We start from the raw sequence: 20,304 nt of genomic DNA, 5'->3' as shown, positions 1-20,304 counted from the left end.
ATCTATGTGTGTTTTTATCAGTATTCTCAGTGGCATCGAATTTTCTGCTTCATTCACGTTGTACAAAATTTAATAATGGGCACAAGCGAGTAAGAAAAGTAGGGAGGGAGAGATAGAGATAGAGAGAAGAGTGTACAGGAAGGAGACTGAAGATGAGCCGGTATAAGGAGTAAATGAAGTGAGTAATGAGATAGTAAGACATTAACAAGTATAATAATGCAAATGAAATGTAATATTCATGGTAGGAAATTTAATCCCGACAATCATGATAGAATAGACTCGACATATTTTTTTCATTATATTGTTTAACTATTACATCTTCAAGGAAAAAAAAGGATGAACATTATTGGGAAATCTAAAGATCGGTACTTAGTGAAAATTTATTAATGAATGAGATTAAGACCACGTTTTAACTTAAACTTTAACATTTATCACCCCATGCATGCCTCAGCTCAAAATTAGAAAGCTGTATCCAGTACAAGGAAAATGGATATTAAGTACCAAATTCCATGTGATAGTATACAAGTAGATAAGTGGAAGGTATATTTATATTTTATGCTTAAGTTATGTTTCATCCAAATATAATATCATAATCGTTTCACATTTTGTTATGTTCAAATTGGACTTATGGACTTATATCTCACACGTATTTCCATGGTCAGCTGATTAAAGTCAACCATGTCAACACGGGGGCGGATAGATTTAATTTTTTTTTTTTTTTTTTGGGGGGGGGGGGGGGGGGGAATGGTACATAGTACACACCATGCCTGTTTCAAATGAACTAACAGGACGGTCTCAAAACCCTAAATCTGGTAAAATCACCGTGATTATTCGGTTGGTTACCAACCGAGGACATTATATGATATGTGCATGCACATAAAATGTAATAGAACAAAATGAAACTTGTCCAAGCACTACAACGGATGGTATGATTATCAAATTAATGGGGAAATATTGTTATTACGTAGGCCTATTATACATACTAATACAGATATTGCACCGTAAGCTTAAGAAAAGGTAAGTATCAACGTGCAATTTACGAAGAAAGGAAACGGTATTTAATTTACAAAATGAACGGAAGGAGGGCTTGTAAGAGTCCACGATACCAACGTGATCAGAAGTAATGGTGTGTAATTAATATGGATAATATAGAAACCTTTGATAAGTACTTGATGTGATGGTCATATTGCTAGTAGAAATTTGCATCTAACATAAATCAAATAATGGTTGTTCCTCGTTTCTTTCATGTCCTATTCATTACTGATAAAACATTATTGTTTAGCAAGTGTCATTATTGTTAGATACCTACACATTTAATAACAGTGCAAATAACACTTAACATCATATACGTAAACAAAGTTTAACAACCTGCATATAAAAATGATTCATGCGTTATAGTAATCTGGCTAGTGATATAATATAATTATTCATCTCTTCACTTATTCATTCTTGAAATTAATACGTAGGTGTAATATATCAATGTCTTGTGGTGTATACGGTGTGTATCAGCAGTGCAATATCTTATTTGTTCAAAATTGTTTTAACATATTTTATTATCATACCTACCATAAAGAATTAGTGGCAAACTCACCTGTTATCTTCTTTATTGTCTTGATCCATTCTGTGTAATAATAATTATAAGACGGCCTGAAGATGTAAATGGGAAAATGCACAGATTCAGAATAGTTATTATTCGCGTGGTGATGATTCAAGGGTTAATGATAATAACATGCATAAACCTAATGTTGCAACCGACCACCTTCCGAAGGCCACCTCAAAAAGATAAATTGTATGTATTTGTTATACACTACAATTATAATAATCGTTCATAGTGTTCTAACACGCAAACCTTATCCATATCACAATGAAAATATTCTGGCTCAGTCGGTACTCTCCATCGAATGTAATATAAGATGCAATGTTTCTCAGCATTCTGTGTAGTATAGGCGTCGGATGAGGGGGCAGGTGCTTCCATATAACGAATATCTCTTATCACAGTAAAGACGCTTCAACGTGCAATTATCTGACTTGTTGTACGTTTGTTTCTTTGTTTCAAGTAATAATACTAGATTTCGACCCCCTCAATGGGTACCTTCTCCAGACCCAAAATCGAGGTTTGGGACAAGTACTAATCTTTACAAAAGGAGGTAGAAATTAGTGTTTGCTTTCTTTTTTGTACACTCATTATTTTGCCCCCCCCCCCCAAAAAAAAAAAAAAAAAAAAAAAAAAACAGTGGGAAATACAAACTTTCATGATTCAGAATCAGATTTGTTTTTCTAACTTGACCGCGGGGTTCTCGAGTATACCCACAGAAAGAAATATTTCCAAAACCTACACACTTTATGCCAAAGCCCTGGAAGTGTGCAGGTAGGGGCTTACTGTATATTAGGGGTAAAGGTAAACTCATGTTTGTCGCACGACACGCGTATCAACATTGTTATACATGTAATTCATTTAAACAAATGCGGCATATCGATAAGTTCTACAATGTTCTAAGCGCTCTCTCCTAAATTTAATTCTTGTTCCTCGCACCTACGTAAATCGCATATTAATACATGGAATATTTCTTAACCGTAAGCTTAAATTCGCTGAAAGCTATATCTGCTGAGAATGGCAAATGCTCAATATCTTTTTCATGATTTTGAAGTAGGCTGTAATTGGTCTGTGTGTGTGAATGTAGTCTTGATTAAAATTAATTGCAGTACCGTAGACGCGTGCGAGGGTGTTTTTTTGGCTCGGTCGCTACGCTCACTCTCCTTGTAATAAACTTACTTTAAAGTGATAAGATCCTAAGTACTATAGAGAAAGTGTTTTGTTAGGAATGCTCTGTCTTATGTATTAAAATGGAAATTCTGAATATTCTTTTCTTTGCTTGTGCGTTTAAAAATTTCTGAAGCAAAGTGTGATTCAAAACCCTTTGAGTCCCATTAGGCCTGTGGATGTTATTCTTGGCAGTCCTCCTTTTCTACATTCCCCCTTTACCCTACCCGTCTACGTTATCATGCCTAATGAGTGATGAACACATCAATCGATATTGATATACAAATAGGACTGCTTGTTTCGGCGGGTTTTGGGGTATATCCACGTAGTAAGCTTAGTTTCTTTACGGAGTATATAAACATGTCAAAAATCGAATGCCCTCACAATGTTTACCCCCTCCTTTTCAACATCCCCCTCAAAAGACAATGCTAAAAAGTTTCGACGTGCCTGAACATAATATATACAAAGTGCGTAGGAACTGTAATCGTTCGTAACGGGCATTTAAGAACTTCCTTCTCCTTACCCCCCCCCCCCCACCTCCCTCTCTTCCTCTCTTCCTCTCTCTCTCTCTCTTCCTCTCTCTTCATCCCCCTTTCTTCCCCTCTCCATCTCTCTCTCTCTCAATTTCCTCGTTATTTTGTTCATGTTAGGTATATCAATATTCATATTTTAGTTTCTTTGCGCATCTTCTTTTGAGTATCTCATCCCATTTCTTCTTCAACCCACTCACTTGTCTCTTTCTCTCTTTTGCTGCCTCCCCGTCGCCACCCCCTTACCCCCTCTCTCCCTCTTTCCCTCGCTCTCTCTCTCTCTTTATCCCCTTCTATCAACTTTGTAATGAGGATAATATCATATTAGCATGTTCATTATGAGTCGTCTTAGTTACGTAGCGATATGAAGAACAAGAACAAGAAAAGAAAGCATAAGAGATGTTCAGTTTATCGGAGATCATTAGGAATAATAACAATCATTATTTAAACATGTTAATAAGTAAATAAGATCGTTTGATCGACCTGTAATTGAAAAACAAGTCAGAAAAAAATCTTGGAACCAGCGGGACTTGAACCTGCATCTAACTGCTTGCCGGGTAGCGACTCTACCACCAGGCCAACACTGGTCCATGGCACAGTCACGATGAACTAGAAACAAATACCCAAGCTCTCCTGATTCTTTCTGACTTGTTAATATTCATTACTCCGCCATAGGACAATAACTTTTATAAATGTAATGCTTCCTTGTAGAAATTGTAATGATTTAAACATATTTGTGACTTACACCCAGTAAATAAGTTGATCGATCTGTAATTGAAAAACAAGTCAGAAAAAACCCAGCGGGACTAGAATCTGCATCTACTGCTTGCCGGGCAGCGACTCGACCCTTTGCACTTCACCACTAACCCTCGAGATAAATATAGGCTAAAAAATAGGTAAGATGCTAGAATGTTGAAATTCCTTCTAAATTGTTAACCATATTTGTGTACACTCCAGCGCAAAATTTGACAAGAGCCTAATTAAACACATTTCAATTAGAGCAAAGCGATTATAATAAATGTGGACCCCTTCGTATGGAATATGCTATGTTGAGGTGAAGAACTACACGATCCCGAATCAGCATTATTATACAATAGATCAAAACGACCATGATTTTGAAAATAATCGTGTTTTAAAAACTTCAACAAATCCTTTTCCAGTGCACCGTTTGTTTTGTAACTTGGGGTCTATTCTCATTCGGGGAAATTTTTTTTTTTCTACAGTTCTTCTTCTTCTCTGTCTTACCTTTATAATTCTCTGCCTCCATATATATAGGCATACGCCATTGTCGATACATGATTAAAACAAAAGTGAGTTCACTTTCTTTCGTTCTTTTTCTTTCCTTTTGAATGCCACATGTGAAACTTTAAATAACTTCTTCGTCCGAAAACAAATCATCTCGAGATTATTCCCGAAAATTACTTGCTTTTCCGAACCGGTTCTCATGATAGCGCCGTCACTCGGCTTAATGCGTATAGTCGGCGAATAAAACAATCAATATAAAGGGTCCAGAACTACACTCAGTGTAAATTGGCGTGTGGTCTAATAGGCGGAGCCCCTGGAAGCTCAGGAATTTTAGGCATTTAATAACGGTCAGATGAACATATTTTGATATCTTTTTTGTGAACCTGACAGGTCACTATATTCTACGATGAAGGTGTTTAATTTCCTGTACCAATTAGGCTTTTACGGAACTGATTTCATGAATCCGACAACTCCCGAATTTGGAAGCTTTGCCAACATGCTTGACGATGCCCTTCGTGTTTGTACTTCTCGCATTTGCTATTCTTTTGCTTTTTTTGCTTAATTATGTTTGCTAAATCGCGCTTTATTTGCAAGGTGCTATGAAAAAGAACAACCCACCCAATACAAATAACTAGCAATAAAGATGTTCTTGAAGTTATTGTTTAATATCTTTTTTTGTATGAAGAAATAACAGGACCTAGTGACTGAGTTTTCTGTTAATTTTTATAACCACAATCCTTGTTTCAGTCCTAATTGATTAATCCTTAATAATCATCGTTTCTTACTATTAATATGCGCGTTTATGGAATTTTGATCAAAGCGCTAAAACGTGTGTCTTCTATTTTCGTGAATGTTTATTTTCTTCAGATTTCCAATGACATATTATGTGACTTTGTTTCAGTAAAAATATATACGGCTCATGTGAATATGGAGAGCGAAAAAAAATAATACTCACTGAACTAACACCACCATACATCCAACTTTCCCAGCAAGGTCTTGTACCTCTTTTTTAACTATATCTGGTAAGATGACAAGAGAAAACGTGTTTGATACATTGTGCATGATGAACATTTTGGATACTATGAACATGACATGTAGGCTAAATGCAGAAGAAGAGAGAGAACAAAGTTAACAAGTTTGTGTAGTTCCATAAGTTGCATCCAATATTTCAGAATAAACTGAATAAACACACATGGATGAATTGTTTGTGCAATACAATTCACATGCCCTGAGGAAACCACACAGAATAATATTATGTGATAGCAAAAAAAGTGAAACATGATATTTTTAATGTAGAGAATCTTACATGGGTTTGTCGTGAAATCATACTAAGAAGGGGGAACCAAAATTGTGATAAATATATGTGTATAAAATTATGTAGGCCTATAATGCCATGCAAGATTTTTGTAAGAATTGCAGTGGTCAGTAATGGTACAATTCCAAAACCAGAAATAGAAACACCCATAACGTCATCAACAAAATGACGATGTTTGAAAAGCCCAAGACATCACTTTCTTTAATGAAATTTGGGCATCTATATATAAACACTGTTTGAGCTATATGATATTGAAATGTATTTGAGTAATTGCTTTTTATGCCCCCTTTTTTGTACTCCATACGATTTTGAGAGAGAAAAGGCTTAGTTATATAATTATTCGCAGTTCCTTGTTAATAATCCCAATGTGGTGATCTGACGATTGACAATGTTCGAAAACCTGTTTCCACAATTAACATACACACGTGTATGCTCATGCATAATACCCTCCTGGTAGTCTCCAAACTAATTACATCAGGCAGGTCAGGTATATAGTCACAGTGAAACATACACATCATCTTACTAATAATTGTATCATATAGCTGACATGTTAAATGGATCACCGGCTTACAATTATTGGTTGGTTTTTATTCCAATGTTTATTTTAAAAAAAAAAATGAGATACTGCGCTCCAGGTGTTTGATGTGTACCATACAAAAATAATTTCAAGATTTTTATTTTGTTCAACACCATACTGGTTTAATGAGATACAAAGAGCATTGTGTTGGTTTAGTAATACCAAAGAGGGGAATTTGGTCATGAGATTCATCATTTTACCAAACACATACCTCCGACTTTATGATTATAAGATAGAGAAACCAAAACTACAATAGTTACAGTTTTTATATTCGAGGTGTAGTTTCATTCGAATTTTTGTCAACAAACAAACATGAATAAATAATTATTTCAATTCTTTCACTATACAAACCATATTTCCATATTTTCATGATGACAGATATATAATCGGTCAGATATTCCTTCTGATCCTCAGTAGATGTTTCTCGTTTATCAGCATGCTTGCTCGGCTATACGTCTACATGAAGAGCGCGTCTCAGAGCAGGGACTATGTCGGTCGAATACCCATACGTATCAATCATACCAACGACAAGCTTATCAGGAAACACCACTCGTTCATCATCACAAGATACAGTCTTGCCTGGTTTGTACGACAAGATTTCATGTCGTAATGTAGCGATCCTCGTCTTCAAATCCGCGTTTGGAGAAGCCATTTTGAATAACTACCTGCCTACGTATGAATAAGTACAACCTAATGCAGTTAATTCAATCAGTATATTCTCGCAAGGCAAATGTTTACTGTTGAAGATGTGGCTTTTATAGACTCAAGTGATAACTGGTTTCAAAGGACAACAACTAGTAATTAATCTTTGAGATTAGATTACATTATAATTAGTAATGCAGTTGTGTTTGTATAAATCGGAGCAAGCCATCTTTTCAGTAAATAAAGGGTCAATAGGCCACACCCTTTGTATTTTCAGTGTTGTCGAAAGTATTGCTAAATGTGCATTAAAAAACCTATAAATCGTATAAACTTATATTTTGTATGATTTTACGAGTCGATATGGTGGCCTTTTAAATTGATGCATCCTTTCATTTTTTTTGGTCATATAACAATTAAATGTATGTGCATTGACTCGTGAAAATGAGCTGCCCTTTCCCAAGCAGTCCCCACCTACATGCATTGTTTAATGTGTTAAACCATCAGTGTAACAACCACGCAAACATAATAATCTCAAGGTGATAGGGTAAAACATATTACGGATCATATGAATGAATATCCAATTTAATTTAATCGGTAACAATCTAAAAATTAAACAAAATATACAATCATAACAAATAGTTACAGAAACAATATTCCAATAGGACAAATGCGACTGCGTCTCCTATATGCCTCCGCCCTAAATTCAGTTAAGGAAATGGTTGGATGTTCGTGACATATCAGGATGAAACAAAATGCTTATCTCTTGTGGTTCTTGAGATATCGCAATAGCAAAGCTATCACCTCTGATGTCAGTAAAAGTATGATTAATACTAATTTGGTCTAAATGGTCATTAGACCGAATCAGACGCGCCGGAAACAGTTTGGGATGGGGGGGGGGGGGAACATTTCAGAGGCAGTGGCATAAAGAGCAAAAAACGTTTGGAGGCGAAAATGCTTTTTGCCCCCCCACCCCACCACACACACACACACACGCGCGCACACACACACACACACACAATTTTCCGATTGGGGTCTATCCTTAAGGTATCGATGCATACCTTTTTTGTTGGGGGGGGGGGGCGAAAATGCGTTTACCCCCCCCCCCCCATTTTCCGATTGAGGGCTATGGATCGAATGATAAGTAGACGAGACGTATACTTTATGCGTTACAAAATTGTTGATTAGTTGCGCCTTCAGGTATCGATGCATACCTTTTGAATTTTGTCGTAGTATGTCGGTGCTATTTCAGAGTTTCCAGCATTATATTCACATGACATAGACATATCTTTCCTGAACCACAACGAGCTACCACCGCCATTCACCTCTGTCTTCCTCACTATATCCCTCTATTTCACGTACCGCTCTCGTTTAACGAATAAATAGATTCATCTGTTTCCCTGCATCTTTGTATGATTTCCGTAATTCTAGATGCAGACTACTATATTTATTTTTTTCATAAGCTGATCAAATGTACTGATAATATAATTTCAACGCAACTAGGCCGGTATACGTTGGTATTGCCCATTCTTCAAGTGAACCCAAAATGACAATTTCCATGGGAGAATGGCTAGCAAGGAAAATGCGAAAAATTGAAAGAGATTGATTTATCAGCTAAGTAATCAAATAGGCTTTAATAATATTAAGATTTCTTAATTTGATTACAACTGGTACCAGCTTTTGATTGTTTGGGTTTCATTCCCTTTGAATTTTATACACAAATAATTGACTTTAAAACTCCTTGTCCTTTAAAGAAAAGGCTGGTTTTGGGGAATTGGGATCTTTTTCATTCTTTTCATGGCATTCTAGAAGAATATTTTCTCTCTTTATATTGACTAAGTTTAATTTCATAGAAATCGGATGTTGAGGTTGGATTTCCTCGAAAATCATGTAGCTTTTATTTTATTTATTCGTACCCTTACCACTTTGTGTAATTTTTAAGTGTGTGAACAAATGACTTGTCCCAATTAATGTTTCATGATAATGAGACATAAGGCTTACATTTTTAAAAAAGGCCCTAATTCAACCAGTTATCCTTTCATTCTTTTTAGTTACAAAAAACAACCCAGAAATATCTAATTCACCAGGGATATGAATAATTTAGTTGTATGCGACATGGACCGTAATGTGAATCTACTTGATACGTCATAAGCAAGCGAATTGAAACTTCAATACAGCTCATAATGGCGCGTCAGCTAACGTGTGAGTATGCTTATTACTAGACCAGCAGGGACTTTAGAACATAAAATGGATATTTACTTAATTTCAATATCGGGTCCTAAAGGTCGAGTGCATGAATGTGTGGGCGTATGAGTTCGGTGATGGAGGGAATAATAATAGCGGGGGTGTTTCATAAAGCTGTTCCTAAAGTTATGCATGACTTCACGAACGACTTGTATATGAAAAGCCAAATGGGATGCTCAATCTTTATTAAATACATCAACTAAAGTTGAACTGTGCAGATGTAGATTAATATTCTTATGATAACAAACATTTTTAATGCAAAGTATATTTTTTGCCATAATTTAATTGAGGTTATTGAAAATATCAGAAAAAACTTTGGGCATCCTATCTGGCACATCATGTAGAAGTCGTTCGTAAAGTCATACGTAACATTACGAACAGCTTTATGAAACACCCCCTGGCCAGATTAAAGCTGGGCATACGAGTTCGTTGATAACGTCATCTTCGGCGTTATGCAGCAAGTGTAGGGAATATATAGAGCTAAAATATTATAAGAACCTAATAATATAAAGCTGGGCAAACGAGTTTGTTGATAACGCCATCTTCGGCGGCTTGCAGCGAGTGTAGGGAATATTATAGAGTGAAAATATAAGAACCGACCAGATTATGTTCGACCAGATGTTGGCCTGGACAACCAGCAGTCGACCAGCGGAGAACAGACGCACAGCGTTTCCAAGCTAGGTACTCTTTCGACTCGACTACCTTGATTGATTCAATTATTAAAGAACCAGATTATGCAGGCGTAAATAGTAAAATTTGACTGAACGCCAAAAAGTGCAACAAATATATAGGCATGTGCTCTTATCCGCGTAATATTATGAAAAGTTAACATTACATCTCATGAATACTTGGTTACCACATGTTCAGGCGGAAAAATATCACATTTTATGTGATTCGATCTTTAAATTCTCCTTTCCCTTTTCTATTTTGTATCGAGGGTGAGGGTTGTGGACAAACCAGGATATCACGGGGAAAATGTGAAGACACAATCCGTGAGAACACTCACCATAAATTTGTCGTGATTGCGGAAGGACCATTCATTTCATGGCGGGAAAATCTCATCACAGCGATCTCGATTTTCCGAGTGCTCACATCAGTCATAAAACCGCTAATACCTCAGTCACATCGAAAATACGTGCGATAGGACCTCAGCCACAAAGCCTAAACAACTACAAAACCAGACAAGTTCTTGGCCATTGAAGGCAGTGTAATGATAACTTTGGTTTGTGGGTTTGGTGACCTTTAGTTTCACCACGCAGGCGGGATACACATTTACATAATCATTTAAACATTTTTAATCCTGGCTGTTGCACTGATTTTTAAAGGCACATTTTTTTTGTGTGCATGAGCATTAAGCGTCATGCTCTGACGTAAAACTGCATCAGCGAGTGGCGCGGTCTTTGACGTGACATGTGGGACTGTCATCGCACTAAAAGTAAATGTAGAATGAACAGTGCAAACACTGCGTTGACTCTAATGTTAACGCATGCAACCGTCTTCAGCTTCATATATTTGATTAACGCAGGTAATAACGCAATCAAACTGACGCATAGTAAGCAACGGGCATATAATTATGTTGTTGCAAACGCAGTTTGCGTCAGTTTGCTCATCAGCCAGTAAGGGTTATGTAGAAAAAAAATTAACCAAAAAAAAAAAAAATTGCCAAATTCACTGAATAAAGAATACGGTACGATAATATTCATGAAACCTATTCCATCATCATGTATGCAGCAACGATTTTGATATGTCACTACAAAGTATACGTTGATGTATTATTTTCAAAAGCTAAAACAAAAAAACAAAAACAACAACAACATCAACAGTTCAAGAGTACTTGAATAATATTAAAAGCAACTATTTTGAAATGCACAGAGTGTGACCCTTTTCATGTTTATAAACTAGTCAGGTTATCTACCTCTATCTCTGATTCTTTTTCGTCAGCTTCTAAATGTCTCCGATAGACAAGATAGATCTACTGATTAGTGTTCGATCAATAGTTTTCATCCTCCTTGCAGATTCATTCTTTATTTTTGAGGATGATCACTTTTCTAGATGAATTATGGTTCGTATGATGTTACGGCAACGGGTGAGTGTGATGGTCATAGCCGAAGGCTTCAAGGGGAAGAAGTAATTCTACATTGTTGATTGGAGCCGTTGATTGCTAGGATGTTTTAAAAATATCGTTGAGTATTGTAAAAGAAGGTTTGTTACTTGTCATTTACTCCCTCCCTCTCTCTACCGTCCCGCCTCTATCCCCCTGTACCATTCCTATACTCTCTCTCTCTCTCTCTCTCTCTCCATCTCTCTCTCCATCGCTCTCTCTCTACCTCTCGCTCTCTCTCACTCCCCTTCACCGTCCCGCCTCTATCCCTCTGTCCTTTCCTCGCTCTCTTTCTCCTTCTCTCCCTTCCCTCCCTCCTCCCCTTCTCACTATTTGAGCCAAAAAGACAGCTCCCACTCTCACCTGGGATTACCTCAATAAACTGCGGAGGAACGCCCGATTGGTTAACTCGCGGTGTGTGGACGGATATACACTGTCGCTCATAAAGGTGGAATATTCTAGTTTTACCACAATTTATGGAATTATTTTAAAAATAATTAAAAAATGATAGATCTAGATAATAGTATACATTCTCAGATTGTATTGAATAAAAATCCTCGGGACAGCCATGCATTATGGCTCAAGGCATGGGCACACAGAAGATTTTTTTATGTTGGGAACCGGGGTAAAATGCAATAAATTATTGAAAATTTATTGCATTTTCTGTGTTTTTGGTTATTTATGGAAACTGCCCCCTACCCTAGCCACCGCTGCGTACAGTCATGGTTCAGTGACAAAGCAATGGCCTTGTAACTGTGAGGCCCCAGGATTAAAACCGTGTCGATGTGCTATATTAGTGCCCTTTTGTGGGGCATTAATCCTCATTACTGTCATTTATGACTTGAGGGCGTAGGTCCCCTATTTGATAAGCATAGTAGCATACACATGCTTCAGCAGTCCTGCAAAACACACATTGGCAAATTATTATTCAATAAAATCTGAGAATGTATACTATTATCTAGATCTATTAATTTTAAATAATTTTTTAAAATAATTCCATAAATTGGGGTAAAACTAAAACATTCCACCTTTATGAGCGACAGTGTAGTTCAGTTGTTGCGTGACAAGCTAACAGCCTTCTATCTGGATAGCTCAATAAGAAGAGGAAAGTTTCAGATGGCGTGTTGCGGCGACAGCTTTTAGTTGTGTTTTTTTTCAATTTTTAAGGATATCCACATCCGACGTGCCGTGAGACCACAAAATGTTTAAATGTTTTCCTTATAATTTCTTACAATCTACAACTGCCTATAAAAAACATTCTGATATTTTTAAGAAACTATTTTAAAACTGATTTGCACAGTTCACGTTCACTTCAAAGATAATAGATAGTGCATTTCAAGGTACAGGTGAACTTGCTATGCTACGCTCTTCTTCTATTTATCTATCCCTCAGGTACCCCTCTAGCTCCCATGTCCACTGTCTTTATCCTCTACCTTACTCATTGATTGTCTTCACACTTTCCTCCCTCCCTCACTTTCTTGCTCTCTCTTTCTCTCATCCCGACTAGGACTACCCCACCCTCCCCCCTCTCTCCCTTCCTCCATCCCCCTTTCTCCATCTGTTGTTCTCTACCTCACTTCCCCGTATTCCTCTCTCCCTCTCTCTCTCTCCCTCCCTCCCTTCCTACCTCCCTGCTTCCATCCCTCCATCCCTCTCTCTTTGTCTCTCTATTTCTCCCTTCCCCTCTCTCCTTCTCTCTCTATCTCTCTTTTAATCCATCGCCCCCCTTCTCTACCTCTCTGCCCCCTCTCTCTTTCCACAACTCTCGTCCTCCCCCTCATTATAATTCTCGATATATTTGTATTTCCTGATCACCTGTTTCGTTTTGTACCCTCATCAAACATTTTCCTCTTCCGAAACTTGACTTTTCCTCTCCGTTTTGTAGAAAACAGCTGCAGATTTCAGCGATCCTATGTTGTCAGTAGCTGTTATGCTACCTACGCCTTAATGGACGGGTATGCCGATACCATCGGATGCTTTAGGCGTCGTCTAAGATTGTGGGCCCGCCTGGCTGAAAAGTCTTCCTAAAAGCTGAATTGATTTGTATTCGTTTGCATTTTAAATGTTACAAATCATGGTGAATGCTAGGAGAGACGCGCAGTGATTTTAAATGTTGTGTCTGTTTCTCATTTGGATAATGATTAAATCCTACTCCTGCTCCTCCTACATCCCCATCCTCGTCATCAGCAAGGCCATCATCATTTTCTTATTGTTGTCATCATCTTCGTCATCATCCTAATTTAAATCCAAATTTAGATTATTATTGTCAATATTATTATCATCAATTTCATCATCAACGTCATAAATTCAATTACAGTGTATTATTATTTGTGTCGTGATAACCATCATTTCCGTCGTTGTCGCAGTTTTACTATTCGTCGTTATCATCATCCTTCGCCACCAACTGTTGATATCGACTGAAATAAATCCAACACGATAGCTACTATTTTCCGGACGTATCCGGACACCTACCCCCTGAACATCCAACCCCGTAAAACCACCCCCAGTCAACAACCCTTTGGACAACTACCCCCTAGAGCAACCACCCTCTAGGATGACTACCCCCTGGGACAACTACACCCGGACAACTACCCCCAGTAAACTACCCCCTAGGACAACTACCCCCGGAAAACTACCCCCTACGACAACTATCCCCGGGCAACTACAACTCGAACAACTACCCCAGACAACTACCCCTCGAAAAACTACCCCCTCGGATGTCCAGTGTGGATGTGTGGAAAATCAACCTAGAATAATTTAGATTAGCTTTGTGCGTCACCTTTTTGAATGTACGAACATAACAATGAGGTATTAAAAACGTAATCAGAACATGATTTCTAGCGGGCATACAATACAGTACTAAATTGCCCTTTCCTTGATCAGTTGACTTTTCGAAAATAGTTACGAGCGTGCTTTCTGAGGATTCTATGTCGGCACGTTCACTGTTAAACAAATAACATATACATGTAATTGAAACACGGTAGCAACTATTTTCGTAAAATCAATTTAACGAAATTTAAATTAGCCTTGTTCATCACCTATTGAAATGTGTGAACATAACAATGAGGTATTACGTAATCAGAACATGATTTCTATCGGGCATACAATAGAGTACCGAAATTGCTCTTGACTTTTCGAAAATAGGTACGTGCGTGCTTTCTGAAGATTCTATGTCGGCACGTTCACTGTTAAACAAATAACATATAATTCAAACATGGTACCAACTATTTTCGGAAATTCAACCTAAAGCAATTTAAATGTGTGAACATAACAATGAGGTATTACGTACATGTAGTTGGAATATGATTTCGATCGGGCATTCAATAGAGTACTAAAACTGCTCTTGAGTTGATCTGTTGACTTTTCGAAAATAATTGCGATCGTTTTTTCCGAAGATTCTACATGTCGGCATGTTGAAGTGCAGAACGTAGAGCGAATAAATGTCATAATGTATGTGTTGGTGAGGATGAGCCCGAGGGGGGTATGTTCTTTCATCAGTGTGTTCAATAGGTCAGCACACTCGTAAACAGTGGGGTATGGTGGATCCGTGCATTGGTAGGGGGAGGGCACTGGTATCATAGGGGAAGGGGGAACAGGTGTAGAACAGTAAACTAATGCTCCTCCATCTAGCATATAAGTATTGGTGTGTACTGCAAGGTTCTGGAATCATCAAAATGATAAGAAATTTGGCCCAGTCTTGGTAAAGTTACAAGCACTGTCCACAGAAACATGTATATGGGACTACCCTATATCTATCCAGTCCAGATAGATATAATAATTTACAAAATATATCAATTAGTAGGCGGTTTTCCGGCAAAATTTGTATCATCACGTATTAGTCAAAACATATTCTTTCACATGATTGGTAATACGAGCTTCCATTTCATTTTTTTGAGAAGGAGGCGTTTCCAAAACTGGTCTTTACCTTTAATTGTTTCTTTCTTCTCTCTCTTTCTTACCATGCCTCCTTGTCTCTGTGTCGCTGTCTGCCCCCTCACCCTCATTATCCTCCTTTACTCTAATATTCCGTTCTCTTCCACTCAGTACAGGAATTATACAGTAAATATCGCCTGTGGAAAGGGTTGTATCATCATATTTCACCAGTTCACGTTACCAATTTTCTATCTCCCATTTTTATTCTCCGTTTACTTCTCTTCATTTTGACCATGCACTAATCACCATTTCTGGGCACGTGTTCTGTGCTCCCACGTAGCTTGGCCACTGTTTATAATTATTCAAGCACTGCCCCCTCACCTACTCCGGGAACGGAGGGACCGCATTCATGTTCCCTAAATATCTTTCCCTTTCTCTCCCCTCTTTAGTTCTTTCTTCCGTACTCTCTCTCCCCCTCTTACATCTCTCTACATTTCTCTCTCCAGTTCCCTCTCCCTCTTTGTAAATACTTCTCTCTTCAATACACACAAAAACTCTCTCTCGCAAATGCTCCTCTCTGTTACATGTATCATCATGGAAGTGTAATCCCCTCTCCCCCTTCTAACCTGCATAATCTACACTAACCAATGTTAAAGGCGAGGGTGAAATCTATGTCCCGTCCCTCTGGTGTTAAATACTTGCCTGTACCCGTTTATGACAATGTGTTACATTTTGACTGTATAATAATTATACCCTCCCCCCACCTTGATTAACTTTCGAAAACACTTTACACATGAGAGAGATATCAATGCCAGACGTATATTCCAATAATTTATTAAACATTTTGTTGCAAACTCTTTGATTCTCTTGCAAGTAAAATTATATTAAGCTGATGAACGATCTGGTAGAGAAACACACATTAGTAATCTGTTGAGGAAGACAAAAAAATGGTATAAGTAGCTTACATATTCGCAAGAAGAAAAAAAGTTTTGTCACTTTATTTCTTGCATAATTTTCAGAGTATCATCTACATACATTTTCCCCGCCATTGTAATATACATGATGACAAGTGTATATGACTTAAAATATAAAATTATCATTTCTAGGTTCAACTAAATTTGCCAAGTGCTATACAGAAAAAAACATAAATTTGCAATTTTGAGGATACACAAAACACAAGAGTTGCTTGATTTGAATAGGATGCCAGCTTAAAGCTCATATAATATTTTCCCACAGATAGGTCTGCATACTGTACATACGATTATTGTTTAGTTACATTCAATGCGAAGAGCATTTCTGTTTATACACAGTACTAACGATTGATGTAACAAGCGCATAGAAATATATGTTCATCTATTTTTTTTTAACATATCAAGAACTTACGGAAGTTCTTTTCATTGTGAATATTTGCAGTGTATGACTACATCTATGTACAGCCAAATGAGGTTCTGCTGGTAATAAGCCAACTGGTAATATGTTTTCCCCATATTGGCTTACATTTACACCATGTCTAAGTAAGTCTTCTTATGTAATCTGTGTATTTTTCCGTTTAAACTAAACATTTAAACAATATTATTTTTAGGAACAGTAAGGTCGGAATATCAAACACGGTACTATGGACAACGACATAAAATTAAACATATAACATTTGAAAAGATGAAATGGATGAAATCAGAATTATAATCCCAACAATTACAAAGAACACTATTATATATCATAGGAAAACATATAGCAAATAATATACAGCAATACAATGTCATAATGGTAGGTACGTAGTATGCTTCCACCACGGTATAATAGGTTTTAGAAGAGATGCTCTTGATATAATGATATAATTACAAAAAATCTCTCTCTCTCTCTCTTTTTTTCTTATTTTCTTTTAGTTTTACATGCATTCAAAACATTTAAAAAACAGTAACAGGTCATTTTTTTTGGTTTTAGATCTGGTTAAGCAACAATCTAAACAAAAATCGAGATCTGTGTTTCATATAAACAGTGTTGTATACATTAGTTTTACGGCATCACCAACATGAGAGGAAATCGAGTCACTCAGTCTTACTGAAAGTCACATGCTCAGCTAACACGGACGCACTCACACGCATACACACACACGCACACGCGCACGCACATACACGCAAGCACACATGGCAAGACAGTTCGGTCCGAATTATTAAACTATATCTTGTCATATTTCCAATTCGAAGAATTTAAATATGCATTTTTGTTCTTTGTTATATGCAATTTTAGGTGCAACGCCTATTCATTTTAAATGAATGTAGGTCATCTATTTCCTTTGTTGATCGATTCGTCTAATCTTTCATATCTTTATTGTGTAACATCTATTGGCCTATAATTCGTTCCATAAAAGACTGTCCATGTGGTCTAGTCGTCAAATTTCCATGTAGTTTAAATGCCATCGACTACGTAATTTAGAATAACGCTATTTACTGCTTACCATCCCAAGTTGTTACATTAGAAAAAAACTATATGTTATACTTTGCGGACAATAAATTGTGTATGTGGCCACAAACAAATGTAGAACAAATCAATAATATTTCTAACAGACACCTGTAAACTGACAAGTATACCAGGCGCATCAAAGACCAAGATTAGATGAGACCGAATACAGGAACAGAAACAGGTTATATATGCATAGACAAGGTTGGACAAACTGAAAATGGCCCGAATGACAACTAACCAGCCTTAATAAACAGATATGTTTAGTACGTCTAGCTATACACGCACGTGGACAAATAAATGCAAACGGAGACAAACAAAACTCTAAAGAAACTGTGATGGATATACTTATGTACATAGTGTTGTGTATTATACAATCAATGTTTATACTCTTTATTTAAGTTATTTATTATTTCATATTCATTATTCATTCATTGACTTCGTTATTGTTTCATGTATTCGTATATTTACTGATCTATTTCAAAATGGCGGTAGATACATAAATAACAACGAGCGTTGCAGCTTTTTTAATGGAAATGGTTCGATTCTTCTGATACATATACAGATTTCCTTTAAAATATACAATGAAATTTAAAAGACTAATATTATAGGATTGATCAAACCTAATATTTGTTGACAGATTAAAATACAAGAATAAATTAAAATTGCTCCGGTTTTAATAATAGACTCTTGTATAACTACTAGATTTGATTTAACTTCTATATCCAGTTATCTTGCCAAAAAGAAAATTAAAATCTACATTAAAAACATCACGCTCTGCATGCTATACTTGTAATATTTCAACAATTCACATTTTTGAAATTATTTATGCGGTGTTTGGATGCAATATGGTGTACTTAATGGTCATAAAGGTTATGTATATTACTCTTTTTAACCACCCCGGCAGTAGATAGTGTATACAAAAAAAAGTCAACTGGATTTATTTTTTCTCGCCTGCGACGTCTCATGTCCACAGACGCTTCATCAGGCCGACCATGATGACGTTCCTCGACCACGTCACCGTGTTCATGGGTCAACAATTATTTGGTGCTAAAGACCAGTCATCCTGATGAAGGGTCCCGGAGTGGACCTAAAACATCCTAAGCTAAAATAATGTAAGTAAACCTGACATGACGAAGATTATCTGGTGATTCCTTATAAACTGAATGCTTTCTGGGAAGCATCCATTACTATCTTTACCAGGAAAATTAGCAATATTTTCTCTGGGGATGTATCAGTAAGAACGAGTTGAGAAATCAGATCTTCTTCGTTACTTATGATTCCGCCAAAATGGTTTTTACCCAAGGTGGCGGATTCCTCGTTGGGTTTCCCACCATAAGATACAAGAGGGGCTACCTCAGACATGTATTCAGGTAGGACTTGCATCTCCTGGCTGTGCGATTGTTCGGAAGGTTGAATGCTACTAACGTTGTTCATATCATCTCCAGGATGAACCTCTTCTGAGGACACTTCTTCAGAAGTCACTTTAGATTCATCCAAGTCCTCTGTACTGCGCTCCGGTGATTGTTCAAGATGTTGACTCCTACTTCCATCTGTCAAGTCTTCCTGGGTTTTGGTAGCCGTGTCTCCGGAATGCCCATCTCGAGGAGTATGGTTACTGCTCGCTGTAGCTTCCTGGAGTACCTGGATGTCAGTGTGTCCTTTGGTCCGGTCCTGTTCTAGAGAGGTTTCATCTCTATTAGAGGGCTGCTGATCATTGACGTCTTCGCTGGCATACTCCAAATCGATATGTTTTTCTTCTACACCTGACCGGCAGCAAGAAAGAAAACAATTTTTGTTCTTCTTCTCAAAACACATCGAATCGGAATTGTCATGATTGTGTAGAACTTATAGCAGAGAATTTCAAATTCCGTCTATTGTTATGATAACCAGGCTGTAGAAACGATTTTGACGTTCCTAGTCAGCATCTGTTTGGCTTTATCGTGTGTACAGCTATGGTGAGGAACATGCTAACTGAAAGTAAAATCTAGGCTCTCTTTTACTTTATTTTCTCTGCCTTACGTCACCTTAGTATTAATATATCATCAGTATAAATGTGGGAAATTAACTTGCTTCAAAAAATACTACCAATCTGACTTTAAACACATGGGCTGTATTGTACACCAAATATAACAGCATGTTGCTAAAGTGTCGAATGGGGTCCTTATTACGAAATTACAATTGTTCTTAATGAAAAAAAATACGTTACCTTCGCTGAGATACAGGTCTGCAAGGTTGACCAACTTGGCAGCTTCCAGTGCCTTCTTTAGCTCAATCCGTTCATCTTCCCTAGATACACCTCTTCTCCATTGTTTCAGCATATGGCGAGTTCCATCACTAGTAACACGGCCGAACCTCATATTGGTCATGAGCGCTCTCTGTATATCACCATGTAGGATTCCCAGCTGACCAGCAAGGCTGTCGATCTTGGCTTCATCGTAAAGATCGTCAGCTATCTGCTGTAATATACCTGCAAACTCATCATCTGGGGGCTCCTCTCTAGAATGGTACACGGTAAACAAAAAAACAAAAAAACTTGGGGTGGTCAGAGAACGTTTGTAT

General features: G+C 37.3%; 1 protein-coding gene across 1 annotated transcript in view; it reads right to left on the bottom strand.

The window, feature by feature from the left end:
- LOC105446374 (protein lava lamp-like) overlaps positions 1–20,304 on the bottom strand; it is a 50,819-nt gene that overhangs the window by 28,691 nt on the left and 1,824 nt on the right. The window contains exons 3-4 of the mRNA XM_030997298.1: positions 19,952–20,241; positions 19,044–19,508 (exon numbers count right to left, since the gene is read on the bottom strand). Coding sequence (XP_030853158.1) covers positions 19,044–19,508; positions 19,952–20,241 — 755 coding nt within the window. The remainder of the gene's footprint in view (positions 1–19,043; positions 19,509–19,951; positions 20,242–20,304) is intronic.

This window comes from Strongylocentrotus purpuratus, unplaced genomic scaffold (genome assembly GCF_000002235.5).
Source record: "Strongylocentrotus purpuratus isolate Spur 01 unplaced genomic scaffold, Spur_5.0 spur5_scaffold_4, whole genome shotgun sequence".
In the NCBI taxonomy this organism is placed as follows: domain Eukaryota; kingdom Metazoa; phylum Echinodermata; class Echinoidea; order Camarodonta; family Strongylocentrotidae; genus Strongylocentrotus; species Strongylocentrotus purpuratus.
The sequence above is the reverse complement of the archived record's forward strand: the minus strand, read 5'-3'. Positions and strand labels throughout refer to the sequence as shown.